This window comes from Copadichromis virginalis, linkage group LG10 (genome assembly GCF_057382275.1).
Source record: "Copadichromis virginalis isolate Kocher_CV1m ecotype Utaka linkage group LG10, C_Virginalis_male_GT1.1, whole genome shotgun sequence".
Taxonomy (NCBI): domain Eukaryota; kingdom Metazoa; phylum Chordata; class Actinopteri; order Cichliformes; family Cichlidae; genus Copadichromis; species Copadichromis virginalis.
This window is the reverse complement of record NC_140627.1, coordinates 19,057,936-19,084,815: the sequence shown is the minus strand read 5'-3', so window position 1 is coordinate 19,084,815 and position 26,880 is coordinate 19,057,936. Positions and strand designations below refer to the sequence as shown.

The window sequence follows — 26,880 nt, the reverse complement described above, 5'->3', positions numbered from 1 at the left end:
TTAATATTTTGTGGTAATTTTGGATGTAACTCGAGTTTTCAGCAACTTCTTTAATGACTCTTTGATCTCCTGTGTCTGAAGAACATAGATAATCGGGTTTAACATGGGAGGCAATACAGTGCTCATAGAAAGGCTTATGATTCTAGCATTTGGATGTATTACACTCCCAAACATATACACAAATGTAAATGGAAGGAAATAAATTGCCACTAATGAAAGGTGACCTGTGTAGGTTTTGAAAGCTTTCACTCTTTCCCTAAATGTAGAAATTTTTGACAAAGAATAGCCAATACAGCAGTAACTTCCCACGATAAATGCCAGTGGAAACCCAAGAATTATAACTAGTGCCAAATCAGCAAATGCACGATTGGGGGTAACATCATTGCAGCCAAGACGATACATAGGACCATGATCACAGAAATAGCTCTGAATAACAACAGACTTACAAAAAGAAAGTCTTGTGAGAAGGCCAGCTGCAATGAGTATAAGAGTTATGGCAAGAAGCCAGAAAAAAGCGATCAAAGATAAAATGAGCCTGTGGCTCACTCTCATTTGATAGTGCAGCGGGTACATGATAGCCATGACTCTGTCAAAGGACAATACAACCAGATTAAAACCTTGCATAAAAATTGAAGTAAAGCAGAAAAACATGAAAGTCAAGCAGTCATTGTAGGAAATATAATAATGGTTAAACAGAAAAATGTCAACAACCTTTGGAACCAAAGCAGAGCTACTTAACAGGTCTGTAAATGCAAGGTTAAAAACAGCAATATATTTAGGACTTCTCAACATGTGATCCAATGTTATTACAATCATCACTGATGTGTTTCCCACCACTGCAAGAATGTAAATAAAACACAGAAAGACAAAATAATATCTAATATTAGGTATGCCAATAAAACCACTTATTATAAAATATGCAGGTCGCACAAAGGTGATGTTGTTCACAGCAGCTGAGTTAATCAACGCCATGTAAAGAGCTTCTGTTAATCTTCTATAATTCTCTGTACTCGTTTGTGTAGGCTGCCTCTAGTTTGTGAAGGCTAGCTACAAATATAAGCAGAGCAACTTTGTGCTCTGATACTTATAGCAGTGCTCTTTTCCCTTGTGTCAGCTGTAAGCAGGCCAGTTTACTCCGCCTCCATTACAGACAATTAGACATGGAAGTAGTAATATTTTAGTTTTGTAAAAAAATTTGTGAAAAATGATTGTCGCTACATTACCGTTCAGTTTGAGGCTTACATCAGAAAATTATATGTTTATTGTTCTCACGTGGTATGGGACAGGAATATATTAACAAACAAAGGACATTTTGCCTGATAATTATTTTTATCCTCTTGTAACTTTACTGTATAAAGAGCTAAAACCTCCAAAGTTTCAGAAGTAGTTTATATATAAAAAGATCAGTATTGTTGAACTGCAAAATATCTTGGGTGCAGTTATATTTTTGCACACAAGTATAACAGAATAGCTTTAGTGTTTATTAAAATTTTACTACGAACTTATACAAAATGTAGCAAGACATTAAACAAACAATTTTATTGATTATGAATTAGACAATATCGAATTCATATCGGAATCGGCAGATATCCAAATGTATTTTTCGGACATACAAAAGTGGTATCGTGCCATCTCTAGACCTCACCCCTAGTGTAAGTCGTTCCCTTCCCCTCCAGACCAGGGATGTGATTATTAAAGATTATGAAAGGCCTGACGGGGCGGCATGGTGGCTAGCACTGTTTCCGCACAGCAAGAAGGTCCTGAGTTCAATTCCACCATCAGGCTGTGGTCTTTCTGGAGTTTGCATGTTCTCCCCGTGTTTGCGTGGGTTCTCTCTGGTTTCCTCCCACAGTTCAAAAACATGCAGTCAGTGCCATTTGAATTTAGAACTACTCGTATGCTCAAACATAGTGGTTAGTAATGGGTCAAGCTGTGGTTAGCACAGATGACCAATAACAGAACACAACTCTGGTTCAGATTGACCATGATGTTCCTCCCAAGCACTCATGCAACCCACCCAGCAACTCCAATAAGACTGGGTACTCTGAACTGTTTTTGGTGTACAGACACAAATGTCATTGAGAAGCCATTCTGACCTCAAGGTGCAGGGAAGCAACCCTCTCATCAGCTGGAGAAAACCCCAGGATACTGGCATTACAGTGGTCCCTCGCTATAGAGACGTGACTTTCGCGCATTGCATTGTGGGTACGAGTGGCAGCAAAATCAAAACACTGCATCAAGCACTAGCATTTCCAGCACTGGTAATCATTAATTCTGTGGTTTTAATCCCTACTTGCATTTTATTTGCCCCAAAAACAGTTATGCACAAAACAACGGTGAACACGGCAGGTCCGTACAAAGACAGACTTGACGAAAAGGAAAAAAAAAAGTATGAGGAAAAACAATCAAAGGAGTGAAAGGGTCAGACCCATACGAGCATACAGAGTGGAGTAAGGACGTTAGCATGCTCCCCAACTTTCATCACGCACATATTTATTATTATATGGTCCTAAGTGCGAGTGCATACACTCACAAAATGTTTAGTAACTTCAAACCCCTGCAACAAGCCCAGGTCCAGGTTACTTTGGTGATTTGGACTATTCCATTTCACAGCTGTTGTTACATTTTTTCCTTTATCTCCTGTACAGGCCAACGCAATCTATTTATCGTTTCAGGTTGTAGTATTACACAACATTTTCAGATCTAATAGAAATAAAATTAGTGTTTTGTAATTCATTCAATGTATTGTCTTTATTTATAACTGGCATTATTGTTTCATTCTATTATAGAATCTTACAAAAAAAGATGCAAAGTTGTATTCCATTATGCTTTATTAGCTGCTTCAGTGAAAAACAAATCAACAATGCAAAAATAAAAAATAACCATTGCAAAACAACATACTGGAATTCTTTGTGTTCCTTTTTATCGCTGTGTGACTATTTTTTTGTAAAAGCCTGCGTGCGCTTGTACCGCTTGCCACTCGTACCTACAATCCTTTGCGGTTTTACCCCGGAAATGACGTCACATTTTCAATCTCTATACCCTTCGCGGCCTCGCTGTTTCGTTGATTTTTTTTGTGCATGCTTTTTTTTTTTTACAGTGCATTGCGTTCTGCGTCCTGATTGGCTGCAGACCATTGTCAATCTCATGCCATGTCTCCTGTACAGTACAGAATGCATTCAGCTTGTCAACTTTACATAAATGTTCGATCACTCGCAGTGTGACTCTGAAGTGCTGTACAGTATGTCTGTAAGTTTTCTCCCCGATGAAACGTTTTGCACCATCAAAGGCAACCGCGGGTGCCTTTGGATTCATTTTATAATCCATCCATCCATTCGCTTCCACTTATCCCTTTCAGGGTCGCTGGAGCCTATCCCAGCTATCATAGGGCGAGAGGCCAGGTACACCCTGGACAGGTCGCCAGCCTGGGCCAACACACAGGGACAACCATTCGCACTCACATTCACCTGCACATTCACACCTAGTGGCAATTTGGATTATCCAATTAACCTATCCCCACAAGCTGCATGTCTTTGGACGGTGGGAGGAAGCCAGAGTACCCGGAGGGAACCCACGCAAACACGTGGAGAACATGCAAACTCCACACAGAAAGACCCTGGCCTGATGGTGGAATTGAACTCAGGACCTTCTTGCTGTGCGGCAACAGTGCTAACCACCGTGCCACCGTGCAGTATTTTATAATACTGGACTTATCTTTCTATGAAGGTTTAAACTTTGAGAGTGTTTAAACAGGAGAGAAAAGTGTGAAAATGTTCATGCCTGTCTGAGAAAAGTGTATACATACATATCACCCAGTGTATACCATTCAATATCACCCAGCTTGAGGGGTCCAGATCCTCACTCAAACCTGGCAGCTCTACATTCACCTTCAAGACTGAGGACGTGGTGAGAGCCCTCAGGAGGACCAGGAAGAGGACCTTGACAACATCAGCAGTCGAGTTCTGAGGCACTGTGCAGGGCAACTAGGAAGTGTGTTCCAGACTAGGGCTGCCACAAATGATTATTTTGATAGTCGACTAGTCAACGATTATTTTTGCGATTAGTCGACTAATCAGATCATGCATCCACTGGATGTACAGCGTACAGCTTATTGCACCAGCATGCATCTGCTCTTATATAACAATCATTATCTTACAGCTTGAAGTGTTTAAGGTATGTTCTAACTAAAAATAAAGACAAGATGATAGTTTATTAAATTTTAATAGAAATTTGCAGATTGTTTCGGTGAAGTTTAATAAACTTGCTATCTAAAATATAACAGGACACCGGAGTATATTCTCGAGCATCTCACACTTCTGATAATCAGTTGTCTGCTTGAGGTTTATTCAGCTGTGTAAAAACTATAACTTTAATCTCAGCCAAACCGATTTACTCAGAAACAAATAAAGTACTGAGAAAAGCCAAACAATAACATTTTAAAGTTATCTAAGCGACTTATATATCATGTTTAACCTGAGTAGCGAAAGACGGCGGGGGGTTTGAAAACGATTTCCCGGGAGTCGGATGCTCCCACCGGCTCTAGTGAGCCTTGAACCCGGGCTAGCTATCAAGCTAGTGGGTAACAGACATCTCCGAAAACGTCGGGGGGCTTTTAGAAATATGTGGTGTCTTGATAAACTGAGCAGATATTTGAGGTTTACACATCTACATTCTCGCCTGAAAATATGTTAAACGTTTATTTTGTGACCCAGAAAGAATGATGAAAGAGTAATATTAAAACTAGCTGCTGCTATTGTTGGAAACTGAGCTGGGCTGCGCTATGAATTCTGGGACACAGCTTTGTCTTCTTCTTCGGGGTTTATCGGCAGCTGGTATCCTTGTACATGCAGTGCTGCCATCTTCTGTTTCAGTCCGTTATTACACACTTAAATCCTACTACTTATTCGTGTGTCTTTTGGGATCTTACAAAGCTTCAAATGACGCGGCGACTATTAAATCAGTCGTCGACGATTTTGATAGTCGACATAATCGTGACTAGTCGACTAATCGTGGCAGCCCTATTCCAGACTCTATTTCAACAATCAATTGACAGTCACATCGTCCACCAGCTGTGGAAACACTCCACAGTCATCCCCATCCCCAAAAGAAACAACCCAAAGTCTCTGATGGATCTTCATCCTGTGGCCCTCACCTCACAGGTGATGAAGGCCATGGAGAAGATCATAAAACAGCGCATCATAAGAGCAACTGACCCCCTGATGGACCCACTCCAGTTTGCTTACTGTGCACACAGAGGTGTTGATGATGCAAAAATCTTCATCTTGAACTCCATCCACAAACATCTGGAACTCCTTGACTCCTCCGCCAGATTTCTGTTTGCTGATTTCTCATCAGCGTTCAACAGTCTGGAGCCTCATATCCTGGCCACTAAACTTTCCTCCCGATTTCATCTGGATGATCTGCTAACCCTGTGGATATTGGCCTTTTTGACAAACAGGACTCAGAAAGTTCGGGTCAACTCTTTCCCGTCAACAACGTCCACTGGCTCCCCCCAGGGCTGTGTGCTCTCCCCTCTGCTCTACGTCCTCTACACCGTTGACTGCAGATCCACACAGCCCAACTGTCACCCGGTGAAATATGCTGACAACACAGTTCTCCTGTCACTGCTGTCAGGCCCCTCACAACGCCACAGGCCTGCTCTTCAGGAGTTTGAAGCTGTCACACCACTCTGCAAACTTGAATTTGCTTCAGTCACCGCCACCACGGGAAGTCAGTGGAGGTAGTTGAGGAGTACAAATACCTGGGAACCATCTTTGACAACCTCCTTAAATTCTCTGCTAACACAGAGGAGATTCTCAGGAGGTGCCACCAACGGCTATACCTCCTTAGGAAACTCAACTCCTTTGAAGTCAGCACACCCATCATGTTGACTTTTTACTATGCCTTCCTGGAAAGTATCATGACCTTCTCCATCACCTGCTGGTTCCACTGCCTCAGCCTTCAGAACAGGAACAGACTGCAGCATCAGTGTGCTCTAAAATCATTGGCCTGCCTGTCAGAACTCTTGCACAAGACAGGCAGACAAAATCATAAACGACCTCTCTCACATTCTTCACCCCGCATTTCAGTCCTGCATTTCCTGCAGGACTGAGAGGAGGAGAGCCACCTTTGTCCCCAAAGCCACTCTGCTTTTTAACTCCAGCCGATAAGACCATGTCGCACACCAGAAACAATGGGAAAGTACAAGAGGAAAAAAAGAGACCTCTACTCATGCTGGGCTCCTGGGAGGACAGCATGAGAACAGGAAACAAAAAAAACTCCTCTGCACAAAAAAGCACATAAATGTCCCCAGCACAACATTATGGAACACGTGACAAGCCACAGGGTAGGGTGGGGGGTGAGGAGTAATCCGAAGCAAACACAGCAGCCATCCTGCCCAGCGCTATCATTCCAGCGCAGGCTTAGACCCGCCCTGTTCCCAGGAGAGAACAAGCATCGAAGGCGTTTGGAAAGGGAGGGGGGATGAGTGTGTGCATATCAGTGTATATGTATGTGTGTGCGTGTCCAGAGTTCAGCTGAGACAGAGTCCTTCGCCCTGCTAGGCTAAGTAAATAGTCTTCCAGCCAACCCAGGTGGCCTTACATGGAACAGAAAGGAACTGTCATGGTCCGGGTATGTGCCAGGGTGTCTCCCTCCGAATCGGCATCTCCACCCCTGGGAGGGGCCTCAGTGTTCTGCTGATTGCTCACACCTGTGGGTAATTAAGCCAGGGACTCATAAGGCCAGTGCACTCAACCTATCTTCGCCAGATTCTCAGCTAACCCTAGTTAGTGCAGGCCACCACTGTGATGTCGCACACACTTTGCAAACTACCTTGACTCATTGTGTGTTTCTCTCACAGCCACGCACCAAGTTGCCAGACACAAATCTCCGCCGAAGAGCTCCAATCCGGACGCTGGACCACCTGACAGTCCCACGAGCTGTTCACCCGACTCACCTGCCTGCCTCCCTGCCTCAACGCCAGGAATTTCGGATCACTCACCCCTCCACGCCACTACAGACCCCCCGCGGCAAGTACGCAGTGCGAAGGAAAATTCAGAACGAACTGCTTGCCCATATTCCTCCTGAACCATACCTGAACATCTGTACTCTAATTACAGTGGCTCTGACCCTAACCCCGGACCCAGTTTGACTCTCCCTCCAGCCCAATCCCTGGAACTGCTGTTTCTACTGACCAACACCAGATTACTTACTTAGCCCAGGCTGCTTAAAACCCCTTTGGTTTAGTTGTGGCATTTTGCACTTGTTAAACGCACATTCCAGTTTCCTGTTTATGAACACTTACTAAGAAAATAAACGTTGTCTCTAAAACTAGTTACGTGCTGTTCGGCGTCCAGCATTTGAGTCCTTTCTCTTTTCAGGCAGCCTCGGCCGTGACAGGAACAGTCTAAACACAGTCGTTATCAGTGGGGGGGGTTTTCAGTTCCAGCCTTGCAACCGCAGCTGGTGCCGAAAGGGTATCCGCATGAAGTGATGGTGCTTTTTTACTTTAGTGCGAACAGCTCATATGAATTTCAAAGCAGTTCTAACAGTCCAACACTGGTCTCTCAATCTCCCGTTGGAGAGCCGTGAGCTTCCCAAATTCAAATTCAAATTTGTTATCAAACTTGCGCTCTGTGATGTTGTCATTATTGTGCTCAAAGAGCCGATTCTGAAAACTCATGACCACAGTGAGCTTCCCCAAGATGTAATCCAATTTGCGCTCAGAGATGTTATTCCGAGCGCGCCCTCCAAGATGTAATCCAGTCTGCACTCAGAGATCTTATTCTGAGTTTCATCGTTTCAATCCCAGCGGGCACCCTTGTGGGGGGGTTGAACAGCCGGTTCCGCTTTCTTAATTCTTCCATAAGTCAGGGCCAAGCCAGCTCCGATCAGCCAGAACCCTGTTACCATGGTTCAGAATAGGTAGATATCTTCAGCACTCAGGCTCACCCAAGCCCAAACTTCTCGTTGAGAAAGGGGTGTCAATTGCATTTAGGGACCAGTGGATCAAATCCATAATTCCTCTTTTAGGTTTTAGAGAGCAGACTGTGAGAGAATGTTCCAGGGAAAAGTAATACAAAATACATACACACACATATATATATATATATATATATATATATACACACACACACGCCCATACACATAGTAGGTGCATTATGCATGAAATGGTGACTGTGGATCTCCACAATGTCCAGTGACTTATGACATTGTGATTGAGGAGTTATAGAGTCTAACTGCTGTTGGGATGATCTGCGAAAGCGCTCCTTCCTGCAGCGAGATGTCATGTGTAATGTAAAACAGATATAATGTGAAGCATTACCAATATTCCAAGATTCTTCATTTGTCACATGCATTGTCATACAAGTACAACCCACAGTGAAATGTGTCCTGAACTGCTCCTTGACTGTGCAAACATTATAAACAATAAGTAAATTTAAATTTTTAAAACACCCAGAATTTTTTAATTAAAAAACTAGAAATGTACATTGTGCAAATGGAATGTTAAAGTGCTTTGTGCCATATTACCACAGCAATCTATTAACAGAGCAATGCAAGTAGAATAAACAAAATGACCAAAGTAATGTAAGTGGTGTAATTTAACAGAGTAATTGAATGAGTGACCAGAGTAATATAGTGTAATGTAAACAGAGTGACCAGAGTAATGTGAACAGAATAACCAGAGTAATATAAGCAGTGAAGCAGTATGATCAGTGTAGCAGTGTGTGATGTAATAATAAATCAGATATAATATGAAATGTGACAGTGAGAATTATGAAATATGACAAGAATATGATAATAATACCTGCTTCATACCCTGGAGGACGGAGCTGTGGCCCCCCCCACACTCCCTAGCAGATCGTTACATGGAGAAACCTTTGGAATACAAGCGCGCTGATCCACACAGGTATGCACACGGGTGTTCACTGCTCGTAGACTTAAATTACACCTTTCTTGGCTGCTACTTCGAAGCACATCTGTCCTGCGTGCTGCACAAACAACATTGAATATTTAGTATTTACTGCTGTTTACACTTACCTAGATTAATGCGATGGTGTTGTGTTTAGTATGTTGCTTTGTTTTTTTTGTTTTTTTGCTTGTTTTCTATTCTTCTCTCAACAGGTGATCCAGGAGATTTTTTTTTCTCCCCCCCTTTCTCACTGTCCCTCTCCCCTTCTGTTTTTCCTTTCCTTCCTCTTTCTTTCTCCCTTTCCTATCCCTCACTCATGTCTGTCCCGTCTGTAACATCTGAAAATAAAATATAATAAATAATAAAAACAAAGATCGACCAAATGGACCAATACGGCAATGCCACGATGATCCATTTGGCAAAGTAAATCCATTGGGTATCCTTGTTGGTCTTCAGACAACAATTCTGATGGCTAAAGAACCAAATGGGACAGGCAAAAAAAAAAAAAAAAAAAAAAGAATATGATAATAAGGTTGTGTTCCAGACCCTTATGGTGATGCTATGAGGGGAGTGGGGGCATGTTCCGATTTAGGACTCAGATGGCCTGAGGATAGAAGCGCTTCTTGAATCTCTCCGTTTTTGTCCTGATAGTGTGGAACGTTCTGCCTGATTGCAGAAGTGGAAACAGTTTGTTACTGGAATGGGACGAGTCCTTTAATAGCCGAACTGCTCTGGACCAACATTTCCTGTGGTAACTGTCCAGTAGGAAAGGGAGAACAGACCTGCAGCAGTGGTCTGCCGCACGGACCACTCTCTGAAGAGTTTTTGGTCATGAACACAGCTATTCCCATACCAGTATGTTCTGTGTGAGGATGCGCTCCACAGCACCTGAATAGGAAGTCCTAAGGATCATTTGAGAGACCCCATCCCCATCGGAGATGGTACAGGTGCTGCCTAGCCTTTTTGGACTGGACCTCAATGCAAGCAGACCATGTCAGGTCTGAGGCAATGTGAACACCTAGATACTTCAGGGCAGTACCCTCTCCACTGGAGCTCCATTGATGATAGACTCACTGCTGACCCATTCTAAAGTCCTCCACCAGCTCCTTGGTCTTGGTCAGATGTTCAGCTGGAGGTGGTTGTCCCGACACTACGATGCCAGGTTCTTCACCTCATCCAAATAGGATTGTTGATGGAGCAAACTTAACAATGGTATTGGAGCCATGAGTGGCCATGCAGTCAGAAGTATAGAGGGAATACACCAGTGGTGAGGGTATGCACCCCTGTAGTGCTCCCGTGTTGGTAGTGATGTTTTCAGAGACACACCTACCCACCTTCACCACCTGAGATCTGCCAATGAGGAAGTCCAACACACATGCACATAGATGCCTCTTAAGTCCTAGAGTCTGGCTTGTTGTTCTTGGGCACGGAGCAATGGAGGATATTTTCAAGCATGTGGGGACCACAGACTTTACCAGGGAGTCATTGAAGATAGAAGTGAATACACCTACAAGCTGGTCAGCACAGCAATGCAGCAGATGGCCAGTGATGCCGTCTGTTCCCGCCACTGTTGTGGTGTTCACTCGCCTCAATGCCGCTCAGACGTCGTGCTCCACTATGCTGATTACCTGTTCCTCGGTGCTGACGTCACCGTCCTCTGTTGTCGGGCTGTAGTTAGCACTAGCCACCTGGCTAACCTTGAAACGGGCATAGGACTCTTTCAGCTCATTGGTAAATGCAGAATCGACATTAATTGTCGTGGTGTCCCTGACTTTGTAATCTGCGATGTTGCGCAGTCTATGCCGCATGCTCTGTGTGTCACCATGGTGGAAGTGAGACTCCACGCACTCCCGATACCTGTGTTTGGCATCCCTCACCACTATACAAAGCCACTTTTTAGGCGCTCATATTGCCAGTGGCGAGACCAGCATTGTATGTGGCTGTCCTGGTGTTCACTGCAGTGCGAATCAATCCGTCCACCACGGTTTCTGGTTTGGGAGTATCTTGACTCTTACAGTAAGGATGATCTCCCCTGCTACAATGCTAATGAAGCTAACTGCTACTTCCGTAAACTCGCTAATGTCATTGATAACATGTCCTGGTCTACGTGTTTAAATGATTTCTGTAGCGTAGCTTCTGATTGGGCAGACCAGCATTTCACCTCCCTCGTGACTACTCATCAATATGTATGTTTTGTTTAAACTAAGGAATGAGGAAATGGGGTTGTGGTCAGATTTGGATGTGAAACAGTTTTGTTGCCCTACTTGTATGGCGTATAGCAATGGCCCAAAATTCTTTCTCCCCTCATCGGACACATAATGTGTTGGTAAAAGTTCGGCATAACTTCTCTGAGGTTTGCTTTATTAAAGTCTCTTGCCACAATGAGGGCTGTACCTGGATCTTGGTTTTGAAACGCACTCAGCATATCATGTACTTTAGACAAAGCCATACTTGTGTCCACCGTGGGGTGGGATAGGCGGTGGCCAAGGTGAACTCACGACACAGGTAAAAGGGGTGATACTTAATTGTCAAGTATTCCAAATGAGGCGAGCAGTCACTGGAGACAGTAGAAATACTTCTGGCATTGCACTAATTTCTGTTTACCATGAGAACCACCCCTCCACCTTTGGTTTTGTTCAACTCTCCCATTCTGTCCGTACTAGTGATGTTCGATTCGTGAACGAATCGTTCAATACTCGAGAATCACTTTACTGACTCGTGAATCATGATTCACAAGCCCAACTGACTCACTGACTCATCCCTGTTGCTGTTAGCAAACTAATTCCATTAGTAGAAATATATCTAGCTTATAATTAAAATTGTGGGGGGGAAAACAACAGCCAGTTTCGTAACAAAAGCATTTCTGCTCTGAACTGGAAGAAAAAACCCTGAGTAGAAGCTCACATCAAGAAAATAGCTCCTCGGTTCAGAGTAGCATCGTGCTGCTAACATGCTAACAACACATTTGAGTTACTCACCCCCTCGCTTCCTGTGCTGAATCGTAAGCATAAGCGAATCACTCAGGACTCGCTCACCCCCTCCCTCCTGTGCTTAATCATAGAGCGAACGAATCACTCACTCACTAACCCCCTCCCTCCTGTGCTGAATCAAAGAGCGAACGAATCACTCAGGACTCACTAACCCCCTCCCTCCTGTGCTGAATCAAAGAGCGAACGAATCACTCAGGACTCACTAACCCCCTCCCTCCTGTGCTGAATCAAAGAGCGAGCGAACGAATCACTCACTCACTCACTCACTCACTCACCCTCTCCCTCCTGTGCTGAATCATAGAGCGAGCGAACGAATCACTCACTCACCCCCTCCCTCCTGGCTCACAGCTTCTTCTTCTTCTTGGTTGGCAACCAATGTTAAGGTGCATTACCGCCCCCTGGCTCACAGCGCAGTGTACATTTAGATGAGAAAATATATATTTGACACACTTAAGGAAAATACTAATAAAATACAAATAAACAAAATAAATGTTTATTAAGCAATTTTGATAGGAAATTGCTTAATTTTAGAAATGTTTTTGCTCTTTTTTTCTCTATAAAATTGTTGGTTTTTTTTGGGGGGGGGGGGTTTAATCATTCATCTTAGCAGTGGGATTTACATGAAAAGGGAAACAAATTAAGTTTGAGTGAAAATGTAAAATTTTTGCACTCTCTGGTCAACTGACTCAGTGAATCAAATGACTCAAAACACCCGATTCACTTTGGTGAGTGACTCATTAACACTCGATTCAGTAAAAAGAATCAAATTTACCATCACTAGTCCGTACAGAACACTGAGAATCAGTCCAAAAGATTTATGGCATGGTCTGGCACAGATGGGGGTCAGCCCTGTCTCAGTGAAGTACAGAATGTTACAATCCCTCAGGAAAGTAACTCTGGCCCTTATCTTGTCCAGCTTTTACCTACATGACTTTGAAAAGAAGATGTCGCTGGACTCTGCAAATGGTTGTTTTTGTAAAATGAGGTCTGCAAAGCCAGATTGAAAATGATCAAGATTCCTTTATTGCTGCTGCTTGGCCACAACCTTTTCTAAAACCTTAGCAAGTAGCAGTAAATATGAATTATGAGACTGGCATGTAGCTATCAAGAAGAGAAGAGACAGACTTATTTAATTTTTTTCAAATGGGCCGATAAAAACATTTGTGAACCCAGGCCTGCTTACAGCTGACACAAGGGAAAAGAGCACTGCTATAAGTATCAGAGCACAATGTTGCTCTGCTTCTATTTGTAGATAGCCTTCACAAAATAGAGGCTCCCTAAACAAACGATAAAACACACAGAATTATAGAAGATTAACAGAAGCTCTTTACATGGCATTGATTAACACAGCTGCTGAGAACAACATCACCTTTGTGCGACCTGCATATTTTATTATAAGTGGTTTTATTGGCATACCTAATATTAGATATTATTTTGTCTTTCTGTGTTTTATTTACATTCTTGCAGTGGTGGGAAACACATTAGTGATGATTGTAATAACATTGGATCACATGTTGAGAAGTCCAAAATATATTGCTGTTTTTAACCTTGCATTTACAGACCTGTTAAGTAGCTCTGCTTTGATGCCAAAGGTTGTTGACATTTTTCTGTTAAACCATTATTATATTTCCTACAATGACTGCTTGACTTTCATGTTTTTCTGCTCTACTTTTTATGCGATGCAAACTTTTAATCTGGTTGTATTGTCCTTTGACAGAGTCATGGCTATCATGTACCCGCTGCACTATCAAATGAGAGTGAGCCACAAGCTCATTTTAACTTTGATCGCTTTTTTCTGGCTTCTTGCCACAACTCTTATACTCATTGTAGTTGGCCTTCTCACAAGACTTTCTTTTTGTAAGTCTGTTGTTATTCAGAGCTATTTCTGTGATCATGGTCCTATGTATCGTCTTGGCTGCAATGATGTTACCCCCAATCGTGCAATTGCTGGTTTGGCACCAGTTATAATTCTTGGGTTTCCACTGGCATTTATCGTAGGAAGTTACTGCTGTATTGGCTATTCTTTGTCAAAAATTTCTACATTTAGGGAAAGAGTGAAAGCTTTCAAAACCTGCACAGGTCACCTTTCATTAGTGGCAATTTATTTCCTTCCATTTACATTTGTGTATATCTTTGGGAGTGTAATACATCCAAATGCTAGAATCATAAGCCTTTCTATTAGCACTGTATTGCCTCCCATGTTAAACCCGATTATCTATGTTCTTCAGACACAGGAGATCAAAGAGTCATTAAAGAAGTTGTTGCAAACTAGAGCGCAGTTTAGAATTGCAGAAAAATACTGATAAGGATTTAGGATTCGAAATGATAAAGTATTCCAATATCCTTCAGTACCACTCCACACATCAAATTTTGAATTTCTGGGTATTACAATATGTGCCATTTAAAGCAGCAGTCCCCAACCCCCGGGCCACGAAAATTTATGGTTTTCGGGTTTTTTATCGTAAACCCAGTTTTTCTTGTTCTTTCCGCGTGTTGTAGTTGTGCGTCTTATTTTGAAAGGAATATTTACACCTTACCATAGCAACCAGATAGCATTAAGGGGCAGAGAGGTGGACGTTTCTCTCAATGTTGTTGGCGCAGTTCAGGAGGATGCTGCTAATAAAGTTACACAATTACACAGTGAATTTCACGTTTATTATTATATTTACAAAGTACCACAAATTTTGTCTTGGTTGTATCATTTTATTTTTTTGTATTTATCTGTGACACCTTAAGCCCTTTGCTCAAGGAATCAGTCTACAGAATGAAAGGGCGATCCAAATAGAACTCTATGAGTGTGGTGCAACTGGGCAGAGGGAGAACACATCTGCAAATCCAGCAACATCTGCTCTCTGGGCTGGTGTGAGATGGTTACATCTCTTGGCTACCTTGGGAAAGACTGTCCCCGCAGATGTGCTGGAAGTGGTGATATCCATGAAAGATGAATGGATGGTTTGCAACAAGATTATAACATGATAAAATGTGGAACAAGTGAGCCGTACAAATACTTTCTGGATGCACTGTAATCTTTTGCACCAACACATCTGCTTCCTATATGGATTTTTCTTTTGCACTTTTTACTAATATATACATGAAGCAAAGATCAAACGATATATGATTCAACGCACAAATGACTGGTCTATGTATACAGACTGTCAGGGCTCTGTGTGCGGGCAGGTGGAAATGTGGAACCAAATGCAGGACTCCGAGACAAAATGTAACTGAAAACCACAGCTTTTATTGCTGGCATGAAACAAAAACAGAAACCAAACCATGAAACCAAACAGGAACACACAGGCAGGATCTGAGGGTATGACGCGACAATGAGCACAGGAAAACACAGGGCTAATATACACAGGGTGGTAAACATTTTTCATGACATTGGATTTACAGCCAGAGGATGTCATATTCCACACAGACAGATGAGGCAAATTCACAGGTTACATAAACTAAATTAACTTCTGACTTGAAAAGTGTTGATAATGATATTTTATACTCAGAAGGACAAACGGAGGTGGTGAACACACAGTTTCCTCAATACAATTACATGAAAGTGTAGTGTTAGGAGCACTTAACCAATCGGAATTATGGTGATTGGATAGTAAGTTTACTGGCAGGAAAGTGGCTTATTTTACAAAAAAAGTTCATACATTTTCCCCATAGTATATGTTTATGTTAAATGCATACAATGCTGATTAAAAGCTGTGATGCGTGTATGTGTGTGTGTTTACCTGTTTGCACTGCATGGGAGTTTAGTATTAAAAGCATTATTAAAATGCATGAGCTCTTTAAGCCCTTTAGTCAGTAAGATTGAAAAAACCTACTATATTAATAAAGTTTAGCTTACTTCAAGCCAGTAAGGAGAGCTGGCAAAAATGCTGTGTGAGTTGACAGATTTATCACAATTCTCTTATTGAGACATTGGCGAATCTGACAGATTATTATTAGTATTTCATTAAATTGATGTTTAAACAACAGTTTTAGTCTTTTCTACCTACTGCCGCAATAGCATTTAACCTTAATCTGTCTGCTAATTTGCCGTATGGTCAACAGATTAAACTAGAAATCTACATTTAGAGAATTGTTGGCTTTCTCTAAGAGCAACATGACAAAATTAGAGCTGTCAGCGTTAATCTCGTTAAAATGACGTTAACACCTTAACCGCATTAATGCGGCAAATCTCTGTTAGCGAGTTACCACGGATCGCCCTGTGCGTGGGGCTGCACGTCGTCAACACGTTAACGAGCTAACCGCATATTGCGTTGACACTGTGCATCCCCACGCCTTGCTTTACAGGAAACTGATGGGCAATATTTAGCATTTTTCATATTTTAGGATTATATACTGATGTATATAATCTGGAAATTGTGAAGCTGTTTGCAGTCAAGTCAAGAATAAAGTCTAAGAATCTTTATTTATTACCAATGAAAAACAGGGAAAGACAAAGGAACTAATCCTGATCCTTTCTCAGAGATCTGAGGGATATTTCAGGAACTGTGACTCAATTTTCCTAAATGGTTATTAGGCAGTGATTTCATGATTGCTGATCTCTTATCCTGAACATATCATACCACTTCCATGTCCTGAGTGCTAAGGCTAGTTAAAGTAGTTTGGGTGGGTAGTTCAGGGGCTGAGGGTATCTCAGTCAGAGGGACTTTTAGAGGCAAATATAAATAATTTTTTTTAGTTTTTTTTATTTTAAAAGGGTAAAATACTCCCAAACTTATGTTACTTGAGGCTAGTCAGTGTGGATTTCCTGATTCATCTGAGGCACCAGAACTTCCATTTTGTGCCAGAATACAAAACATAAAACTAATGGTTTGCTGGTTTAAGTAATGTCATCTAACACTAAAATTTGATTAGATGAAAACACAGAAAACACAGGTTACAACTTTGTTAACTTTGTTTTTTGTTTATTTTTTCATTCTGACTATTGCGACTGATTAGATCAATTACCAAAGAAAGAAAGAAAAGCACCAGGGTAGAAAAAACATTCACATACAGTACAGTTCTTATACAGCAATGCCAAAAAGAAAAAGAAAATACTCCAGAGACTATTAAATCTCCAGGGGCTCTAAATTCAAACTATTACACTGAATATTATCCAAAGGGACATATTAATAAGCTATTGTTGCCAAACAAAAGAAATTAGTTCCCTGGGTATATTAGAGATGTTCAGATAATCCCTCAGAGAGAAATAACAGACTGCTTTAGGCCTACAGGAAACTGATCTACATTCTGTAGCGTTGTGTTGTAATCAAAATGATTTCCAAGAAAACTGAAACAGCACTGTGGTTGTAACTTACACTTAGTTTCACAATATGTTGGACAGTGTTTGGAGTTTTGCCTCTACGCATCACCATAATAGATATTAAAACAGTCAAGATATGATTCAAATGGAGAGTTTAAGTTTTCATTTAAGAGGTTGTATGAAGTGTTACATTAACTTTTCAGGTATTGGAGGCATTTTTATGTACTCCTGCTTAGATTTAACCTGAATGAATGAGCTCCAGTCACTAGGAGTGCAACGATGTACAAAATTCACGGTTTGGTTTGTTACGATACTTTGGTGTCACGGTTCGATATTTTTTTGATACAAAAAAAATGTTCATGCCTTTTTTAAGTTATTCAAATTATAAATTATTTCTTTTAACTCAAAAGTATAGTTTCTAAATTAAATGTTGCTGAAACAACAAAATAAAAAATAAAAATTATCTGATGGAGAAATCACTCATCTGTGGAAAAGAGTTTATTACAGAGAAACTGCTCTTTCCAAAATAAAAGCTATTTTGTCGACAGCAATAAAAGTAACAATTGCCCTGGCTATCTCTTGCCCTCTTAGAATCATGTGCTAACGGCTGTCTAAATAACTTGGGTAAAGTTTGTAGCATGCGTGTTTATTGTTGTTTTTGTCTGCTTCCACTTGTCTTTGCATTAGCGTGATGTCAGCGTAAATGTGCAGTCATATTCGTTGTGTTCCGACCAATGTAATTGAGCATTGCGTGGCACATTCGACATACTGTTGTACTTTTGTCCACGACGTGCTGAAGTAGAGTCTTACTTAACATGAAAACCAAAACGGTTCCAAATGCCAGATCTGAATGACGGTGGATGAGGTTCAATTTTGGGTAGCGTTGAGGCAGTTGCCATGCTAACTTGAGTGAATGCATATGGGCGGCGCTCAGTGGATCTGCGCTCGACAATGCAGCCTAGGCGGAGTAATCAAACGCAGATCCACTGATCCCTCAACACAGACGGCATCATCAGAAGAAAAGTTGATCAAATAAATTAAAAATTTTATATTGTTCAATACATATGCGTACCGAACCCAAAGCACTGTATTGAACGGTTCAATACAGATACATGTATTGTTGCACCCCTACCAGTCACATATTGATTTATTTAATCAACTGTGGTGACGTAGAGACAAAACTGTGTGTATTTGTCTGATGAATTTTGGGCCTAATTATTGATCTGTGATTGACTCTTTCAGTGAGTTTGTTCACCAAATCATTTGGTATAATACAGTCCCTAGGCCTGAGTTGCCTGAATAATAAGTGAAAAGGCCCTAAAAGATTACAGGTTTACAGAATTAGCATGATCTTACTTTCCATCCTTACAAAGAGGTCTGTGAACTACTCTTCAGGCTGATCCCAGAGGAATCCCACCACAGTGCCACTGTATCTTCTCATTTTCCCCCCACAAGAGGCCTGATCTGTTTTTCTACTCCTAATAGGCTGTTCCTTGGAGGACAACACTGTTGTCTGCTAAACTTGTTATGACCAAACTGACTAATTGATCCTGAGAGGCTTCAGAGAAAAACACAAATATTTATCACACAGATGGCTCAACTTATAATTGTTCAAGAACTTTTTGTTTTTTCTAGTCATTTTAAAGGTGCATTCAGATGCTTCCATCACAGGGGTCTTTCTTACACATCTGACTATGACATTTTGGTTTTTGAGCTTATATCTTATTTATTATTTTTGTGGATTTTTGCTCTGGAACAGAAAAAAAGGCAGAATATAGCAGGTAGTGTTCTTTCTTAAAAGAGAATTTTCATTTAAATTCTTTTAAATAATAGAATTAGTGACTTTTAGATGAAAGCCCGTGCTTCTCTGCACAGGGTCTACAAGGCCTGCAGCAAAACACACAGTCTTGGTAATGTTCATTATGTGGCCTCATGTAGTGTCTTAATTTTGAAGCCAATCCTCACATTAAATCAAAACACATGAATTCCCTTCAGTTTATCTCATATAACTCACATAATATTATACTCACTGACTCAATGCTTTGTAAGGGTCACAATGATCAATCCACTTCTTCATTTTGGGTCCAAAGACCATGGGCTGGCGGGGGCCCTGCTGTAACAAAATGGGAATAAAATTCAGACTTTCCAATTACGCCAAAATGTGCAATACATCAGAGTTTTATATGGTTACACATTAAATCAAGATAAAAGGTGTGACACTTGACTCCACTGACCTTTACGTATTGTGATAGGCCTTGGTATAGGCCCCATTTGAAATATAGTCAACTGCCCCAAATAATTGATGGTAAATTACATTTTCAGAATCAGAATCAGAATCAGAAATACTTTATTAATCCCGAGGGAAATTAGGGTTACAGCAGGCAGCACGCTAATGGCGCATGCGCACTTACAAAGGAACCTTCTGACCAACTTTACACAAACATCACATTGGGCAGACATGTCAGAAGGTAGGCTGATAGGAAAAAACAACGAAAATCACAAGGGGCAAAGAACAGTATGAAAGAAGGGCTTATATGGCTTCTTTTACATGTAGCAGGCTGTCTTGATAAATAAATAACCTTTATAACTGCCACAATTTTGCCTTTAGGCCTAACTTCATTCTTCTTCATTAAACAAGGTGCTGTAAACAATCTTCGCAGATTTTGGACACATCATTTGCAGTTGCTGCAGATTTGTCAGGTGTGCATGTCCTGCGCACTTGCCAGAGATGCTTATTGGACTGTCATCTGGTGAAATCTGGTTTCTTGAACATGACTCTTTGGCATGTTCAAGAAAACAGTTTGAGATGATTTGAGCTTTGTGAGCTTTGGGTGGTACGAAGGGCCCCAAAGTGTGACAAGAAAATATCCCGGCACAATTACAGCACTAGCAGCCTGAACCATTGATACAAGGCAGAATAGATTCATGCTTTTATGTTGTTTAAAAAAAATTCTGACCCTACAATCCACATGTCAGAGCAGAAATTGAGACACTGAGAAATTGAGATGTTTTATAAACACATGTGCATAAGGACATTTATTTCAACTTTCACACTTATCGGGATCATTGCATAATTTGCAATTATGGTGTGATGATGACCTGGTTTGACCTCCAATGGAAAGAAAATGGTTCAGGCTGCTGGTGCTGTAATTGTCCCTTGAACCAAACATGTTGAAAAACAGCTGAAAGAAGCCTACACTCATAACAGACTTGTGTGCTTGATTTTTGTAGAGGGCCTGTCTGTGTGGCATACAAGAAATGGAAGATGTGTTAAAGATGATGAAGTAAAGAAAAAAGGAAAATAAAGGTTGCCCTGAGGGTAGTGGGAGGGATGAGGACAGAGTGTGTTAGAAAACTGAGACAAAAATAATATCACAATGTAAAGTTTTTGTTTTAAATACCATAGAAATCATAAATTCTTAAATAAAAATGAAGAAACTGATGAACATTTAAGGCTGATAGCTGAACTCTTTTAAACCATGAAAGTAATTGTAGACTACAGTATGTTGAAAATTAAATTGAATTGTGCAGACTTATAAGCATATTTATGAAATGTGGTGTAATTGCTCAGTTTATGACCACTAGGGCTGGTCCATATTATAACATTCATGGTAATACCGGTACAATGTTTGGCAACGATAAGAAAATAAAATATTACGATAGAATATGGGTAAAACGCGCATGCGCAGTGCTTTTGTTTTCATACGCACATGGCCAAAAAAGCAAGGCGGCAATGGAGAATGAGAAGGGGGAAAGGGGATTGTTGAGTGAAACGGATGAACCAGAATTGGTTTGTAAAAATGGTGCAACTTCAATGATGTGGAACTGCTTTGGTGTTTGTCTGTCAGATACCCACCAAAGCACATTTTTTTGTGGAAGATGCAAGCGGGCCGTCGTTATTGCCGTATTTGTCGGACTAAGGTGCTCGTAAATCTGGGAGTAATCTGGGTCCAAAACGGTCTGAAAGGTCTGAAAATGGTAACTGGTAAATGGCCTGTATTTGTATACTGCTTTACTTAGTCCCTAAAGACCCCAAAGCACTTTACACATTCAGTCATCCACCGATTCACACACACATTCACACACTGGTGATGGCAAGCTACATTGTAGCCACAGCCGCCCTGGGGCGCACTGACAGAGGCGAGGCTGCCGGACACTGGCGCCACCGGGCCCTCTGACCACCACCAGTAGGCAACGGGTGAAGTATCTTGCCCAAGGACAGAATGACCAAGACTGTCGGAGCCAGGGCTCAAACCGATTGCAAGACGAACTGCCAACTCCTTAGCCACGATCGCCCCAAAACTGTCTAAATTCTTTCAACTTTAATAAAATGACCTGCTTTACCAGGTGTAACACGTAAGTTTAACATCCACGCATCCGTGAAAACAGAATTCATTACATTTAACGGAGTTAGAAGTTAGTAGGAAGTTAGCTCGCTAGTTTCGCTAGTTACCTAAGCATGATATACCATGTTCTGACGGAGAGATTTCTGAAAAAATTCAAACGTACAGCTCTGCTATCACTTCCAACATAAATGAAGACAGGAAACTAAACAGCAGTGACGTTTGTAGGGTTACTGAAGTTGGGCTAGGTGGTATATAATGATGACCAACTTGAACGCTAGCGAAACAGCTATGTTAGCATGACATAAACAGTGAAGCTGCAGGATGAACGCTAACACTTTTCCACTCGATAAAAGTTAGTGTGAGGGTTCCTGATGGTTAGAGACAAATGCAATTGCATGGCAGGGTGCTGTAAACGGACCAAACTTCAGTCAGAAGAACAACTGAGATAATCCATTCATAGTACGAAGTTAGTCATTAATATACTGCAACAACATGAGAATAGAGCAGCTGTGACAGAATACAGCATTAATGAATCAATGGTACAGACGTGGAGGAAGCAAGAAGAATGAGTTGAATAAAGTTTGATTTAAGCTAAACAAAGCAGTCAGATAATGTGCCTTATAATCCCGTGCACCTTATGGTCCAAAACATACGCATACCTCTTTTTAACTTCAGTGGATATTATACATGGTTATGCTCAGGATATGTCAGCCCATTTCTACTGGAAATGCCTTTTGGTTAAACTTTCAGCAAGAAATTGCATTTGCACTTTTAATATTTTATATAGCTTTAATGCACATGAAAAACAGCTGCTTGTTTAAGTGAAAATAAATGGATGGGTTTTTTGCGCTAGTAAAGTTGTGGAGTTGTATTTTGTCTGGCATTAGTTATATCGTCAGCTATAATGTTATCGCAAATTTTCAAATATATATTGTGAGAAATATTTTTGGCCATATCACCCTGCTCTAATGACCACTGCAGATTGTTGAGCTTAATTATTTATTTAAAAAATGAACAGGGCCCACATTGACTTCTTGTGTACAGTACAGTGTGCATGCAAAATTCAAAACTGGAACAAAGTCGCGGGCTAACGTTAATATTTATTGAAACATATTTATTCCTCCAGATATAAGAATGAATCTTTTCTTATGGACTCAAACACGTTTTGCTGAAAAACTGAATATGGAACAAGCAAAGCTTAGTACTAAACAATATATATATTAGCTGTATAATATAGGGATGGCACGATTCCACTTTTTTATGTCCGATACCGATACCGATATCATAAATTTGGATATCTGCCGATACCGATATAAATCCGATATATCTATTTTTTAAACTGTTTTTGTATAAGTTCAAAGTCAAATTTAAAAAGACAAAACACTAAAGCTATTCTCTTATACTTGCATGCAAGAAAAAGACTGCACCCAAAATATTGCTCACTTCAACAATGCATATCTCTTTATTTAAACTTTAGCACTGTTTAGCTGTCACCACTATCAAAATATCCATCCTGAAAGTGCGCAACATAATGCAGAACTTTAAATGTCGAAGTATTTAAAGTAACATTCATCAAAATAAAAGTGCAACATTATGCTGAACTTTAAATGTCGAAGTATTTAAAGTAAAATTCAAGTAAATAAAAGTGCAACATAATGCAGAACTTTAAATGTCGAAGTATTTAAAGTAACATTCATCAAAATAAAAGTGCAACATTATGCAGAACTTTAAATCTTGAAGTATTTGAAGTAAAATTCAAGTAAATAAAAGTGCAACTTTATGCAAATTTCAAAACCCCTTTGGTACTGAAAAAAGGTGCAATTTTAGCAGAGCAAACAACATTCTTGTAATAATGCAGTTGTAACTTTTTTTTTCACTTTAACATGAGAGGTAGGTTCTTCTTCAGAAAGATCAACATTTCAACCTTCTCAGCTGTCAGCCTGCTTCTCCTTTCATTAATGATAATGGAGGCTGTACTGAAGAGTCTCTCACTCTCAATACTTGTGGTAGGTGCACAGAGAAATTTAGCTGCTGTAGAAACCAGAGTGGGAAATCTAAGTTTGTTGATTTGCCAGTACAGCAGTGGATTATCTGAGCATTGAATGGTCGGCTCACTAAGGTAAGTTTGCACTTCAATGCGTGCACTTGTCGTGGCTAACTGAGGAACAGGATCTTGAGTGTTTTCCTTCAGGATTTCATCAAAAACACTTTCAAGTCTTCTTTGCTGGCTCCAAGACTGCTGATGTCCCCTCTGCTGGCTCTGAGGAGTTTAATGTAGTTCTCAAAAACTCCATCTTCCTCACCTCTGCCATCAAAGCATCTTTAGCTTGTTTTGAGGTTTCTACACTCGTGAAGTACCTGAAATGAAAAAAGTCCAAACTTGAATATTAAACAATCATTAAATTTATCATTAGTATCATTCAGCAGTGTGATTAAACTATCATTCCTCATTCTTGCTATTTATTCCATGCCCATTATAAAGACCTCAACATACTTTGCTGTACTACTCTGAATCAGACAATACATGTTATAATGCGCAATGGTGGTGTCCTGACTGAATGACAAGTCTATCACAAGTAATCTAGAATGTCCTCACCATTTTCTGACACACTCTCTCTAATGCACTTACACACACACACACACACACACGCACACACGCACACACGCACACACACACACGCACACACACACACACACACACACAAAACAAGTTGATCTGTTAAAATAACATGAGTGAAGCCTTACATACCTGTCTTTATATCTTGGATCCAGCAGTGTTGCAACTGTGTATAGTGGCTCGGATTCCACGTCTCTGAAGCGTCTGTTAACCGCTTCGAGAAGAGTGCCTTTCATTTTCTTTATTCCATCGTCGGCCTCATTTTCTTGGGAGAGCACGCGCTTAAGGACGCAGACAATAGGGATGACATCAGATGCAGATGAGGATGATGCGCTTACCTCCTTTGTTAACTCCTCAAAGGGAGCTAGAGCTGTCAGGACCTTTTCCAGTAACCCCCACTGCTGTGCACTAAGTGTGGCAGGCAGATCATACTCTGCAGAATATGCACACAAGGCTCGCTTCTGTTCTGTGAGGGTCTTGATCATATAATATGTGCTATTCCATCTTGTTCGCACATCTTGTATCAGACGTTTGGGTGACATGTTCAGCTCCATTTGAATGTCCTCCAAACGCGAATATGCCTGTGGTGAGTGTTTGAAGTGACCCACTATTTTTCTGCCCACTGTCACAGCATCACATACACCACGTTGTGCAAGCAGTCCCTCATTCACCACAAGTTGCAAACTGTGCGCGAAGCATCCCAAACTTGCAACACCTAGCCGGTCCATTGCCTTTTTTATATTGCTGGCATTGTCTCGCAAAACAACGTGGACTTTATTCTTCGGAATTTTCCACACATTTAACATTTCCTCCATAGCTGCAGCGATGGACTCTCCTGTGTGTGAACCACGAAACTCTTTGGCCTGCAACACTGCTTTTTGCATTGTAAAACTCGAGTCTATCCAGTGTACAGTCAGGCTTAGCAGGGACAACGGACAAACGTCCGAGCTCCAGATATCAGTCGTCATGCTTAACGTGGGAATTATTTCCAAACTTTCGGAGATGAACTTGCGCACCTGTTTGTACTTGCCTGGGATAGCTTCCTCCGAGATGAAATGCCGGTTTGGCAGCATGTAGCGAGGCTCTAAATGCTCAATTAAGCGTCGAAAACCATCATTTTCCACAACGGAAAGGGGCTGGTCATCAAGCACAACAAATTCAACTATTTTCTCCGTTATCAGCTTCGCTCTATTGCTTTCCGGAGGGAATTTCTCACGTCTCTGAATATTTTCCAAAAGCGTTTGTTGATATGGTACACTTTTCTGCTTAGCTTTGGAGGCCAGGCTAAATTCCGCGTACTCCTTTGCGTGGTGTTTCTGTAAGTGTTTAATCATGTTTGTGGTGTTAAAATTCCCCACACTGCTACCACCTCGCGAAACACTTGCATCGCATAAATTGCATTCGGCAGTCTTGCTTTTTTCGTCTTTTAGTTTGAAATAAGTCCACACTGCTGACATGATGGCTCTGAGCTCTCCCACACGATAACCGCTCGATCACGTGACGCATACTGCTCTGACGTGCTAAGGTTATGCATGGTTATACCATGTTAGCGAGTTTTTGAGGTGCTTTTGTGATATTCACTGGATCGGATAAAAATTTTAAATTTCTCTCTGATATCCGATCCAGTAATTTACGTCAATATCGGACCGATACCGATACTGAATATCGGATCGGTCCATCTCTAGTATAATACCAGTAGGCCAGCTCTGATAGTAATTTGGTATGGCTTCGCGGGCCAAATGTACACTCAACAAAAATATAAACGCAACACCTTTGTTACTGCTCCCATTCCCCATGGGATGGACGTAGAGACCTAAAATTCATTCCAGATACACAATATAACCATCCCTCCCAAACAGTGGTCACAAATCAGTCCAAATGTGTGGTAGTGGGCACATCTGCCATATTGAGATAATCCATCCCACCTCACAGGTGTGCCACATCAGGATGCTGATCTGACATCATGAGTAGTGCACAGGTGTACCTCAGACTGCCCACAACAAAAGGCCACCCTGGAATGTGCAGTTTTTTGCGCTATTGGGGGTCTGGGGATCCAGAACCGGTCAGTATCTGGTGTGACCACCATTTGCCTCATGCAGTGCAACACATCGTCGCATGGAGTCTATCAGATTGTCAATTGTGGCCTGTGGAATGTTGGTCCACTCCACTTCAATGGCTGTGCGAGGTTGTTGGATATTGGTGGGAACTGGTACACGCTGTCGTATACGCCGGTCAAGCACATCCCGAACATGCTCAATGGGTGACATGTCCGGTGAGTATGCTGGCCATGCAAGAACTGAGACATTCTCAGCTGCCATCTGCCCTGAACAATGTGAACCATGATTCATCCGTGAAGCGCACACCTCTCCAACGTGCCAGACGCCATCGAATGTGAGCATTTGCCCACACAAGTCTGTTACGGCGACGAGCTGGAGTCAGGTCAAGACCCCGATGAGGACGACGGGCATGCAGTTGAGCGTCCCTGAGACGGTTTCTGACAGTTTGTGCAGAAATTGTTTGGTTGTGCAAACCAATTGTTCCAGCAGCTGTCTGGGTGGCTGGTCTCAGACGATCTTGGAGGTGAACCTGCTGGATGTGGAGGTCCTGGGCTGGTGTGGTTACACGAAGTCTGCGGTTGTGAGGCCGGTTGGATGTGCTGCCATATTCCCTGAAACGCCTGTGGAGACGGCTTATGGTTGAGAAATGAACATTCAATGCACGGGCGACAGATCTGGTTGACATTCCTGCTGTCAGCATGCCAA

General features: G+C 41.4%; 2 protein-coding genes and 1 pseudogene across 3 annotated transcripts; 1 reads left to right on the top strand and 2 right to left on the bottom strand.

Moving 5' to 3' along the window:
• Window positions 1–972, bottom strand: LOC146700278 (olfactory receptor 1500-like). The gene has a single exon (XM_085471488.1). It carries the CDS (start codon window positions 970–972, stop codon window positions 1–3), a length of 972 nt encoding a protein of 323 aa, XP_085327614.1.
• Window positions 973–13,235: 12,263 nt separating this feature from the next.
• On the top strand, window positions 13,236–14,207 carry LOC146700277 (olfactory receptor 1500-like). Its single transcript, XM_085471486.1, has one exon. It carries the CDS (start codon window positions 13,236–13,238, stop codon window positions 14,205–14,207), a length of 972 nt encoding a protein of 323 aa, XP_085327612.1.
• A 9,095-nt stretch (window positions 14,208–23,302) lies between these two features.
• On the bottom strand, window positions 23,303–24,369 carry LOC146700276 (zinc finger BED domain-containing protein 4-like; annotated as a pseudogene). Its single transcript, XR_014922668.1, has 2 exons — window positions 24,251–24,369; window positions 23,303–23,859 (listed from the first exon to the last, which is right to left on the bottom strand). The product of XR_014922668.1 is annotated as a zinc finger BED domain-containing protein 4-like (transcript).
• Window positions 24,370–26,880: the final 2,511 nt, after the last annotated feature.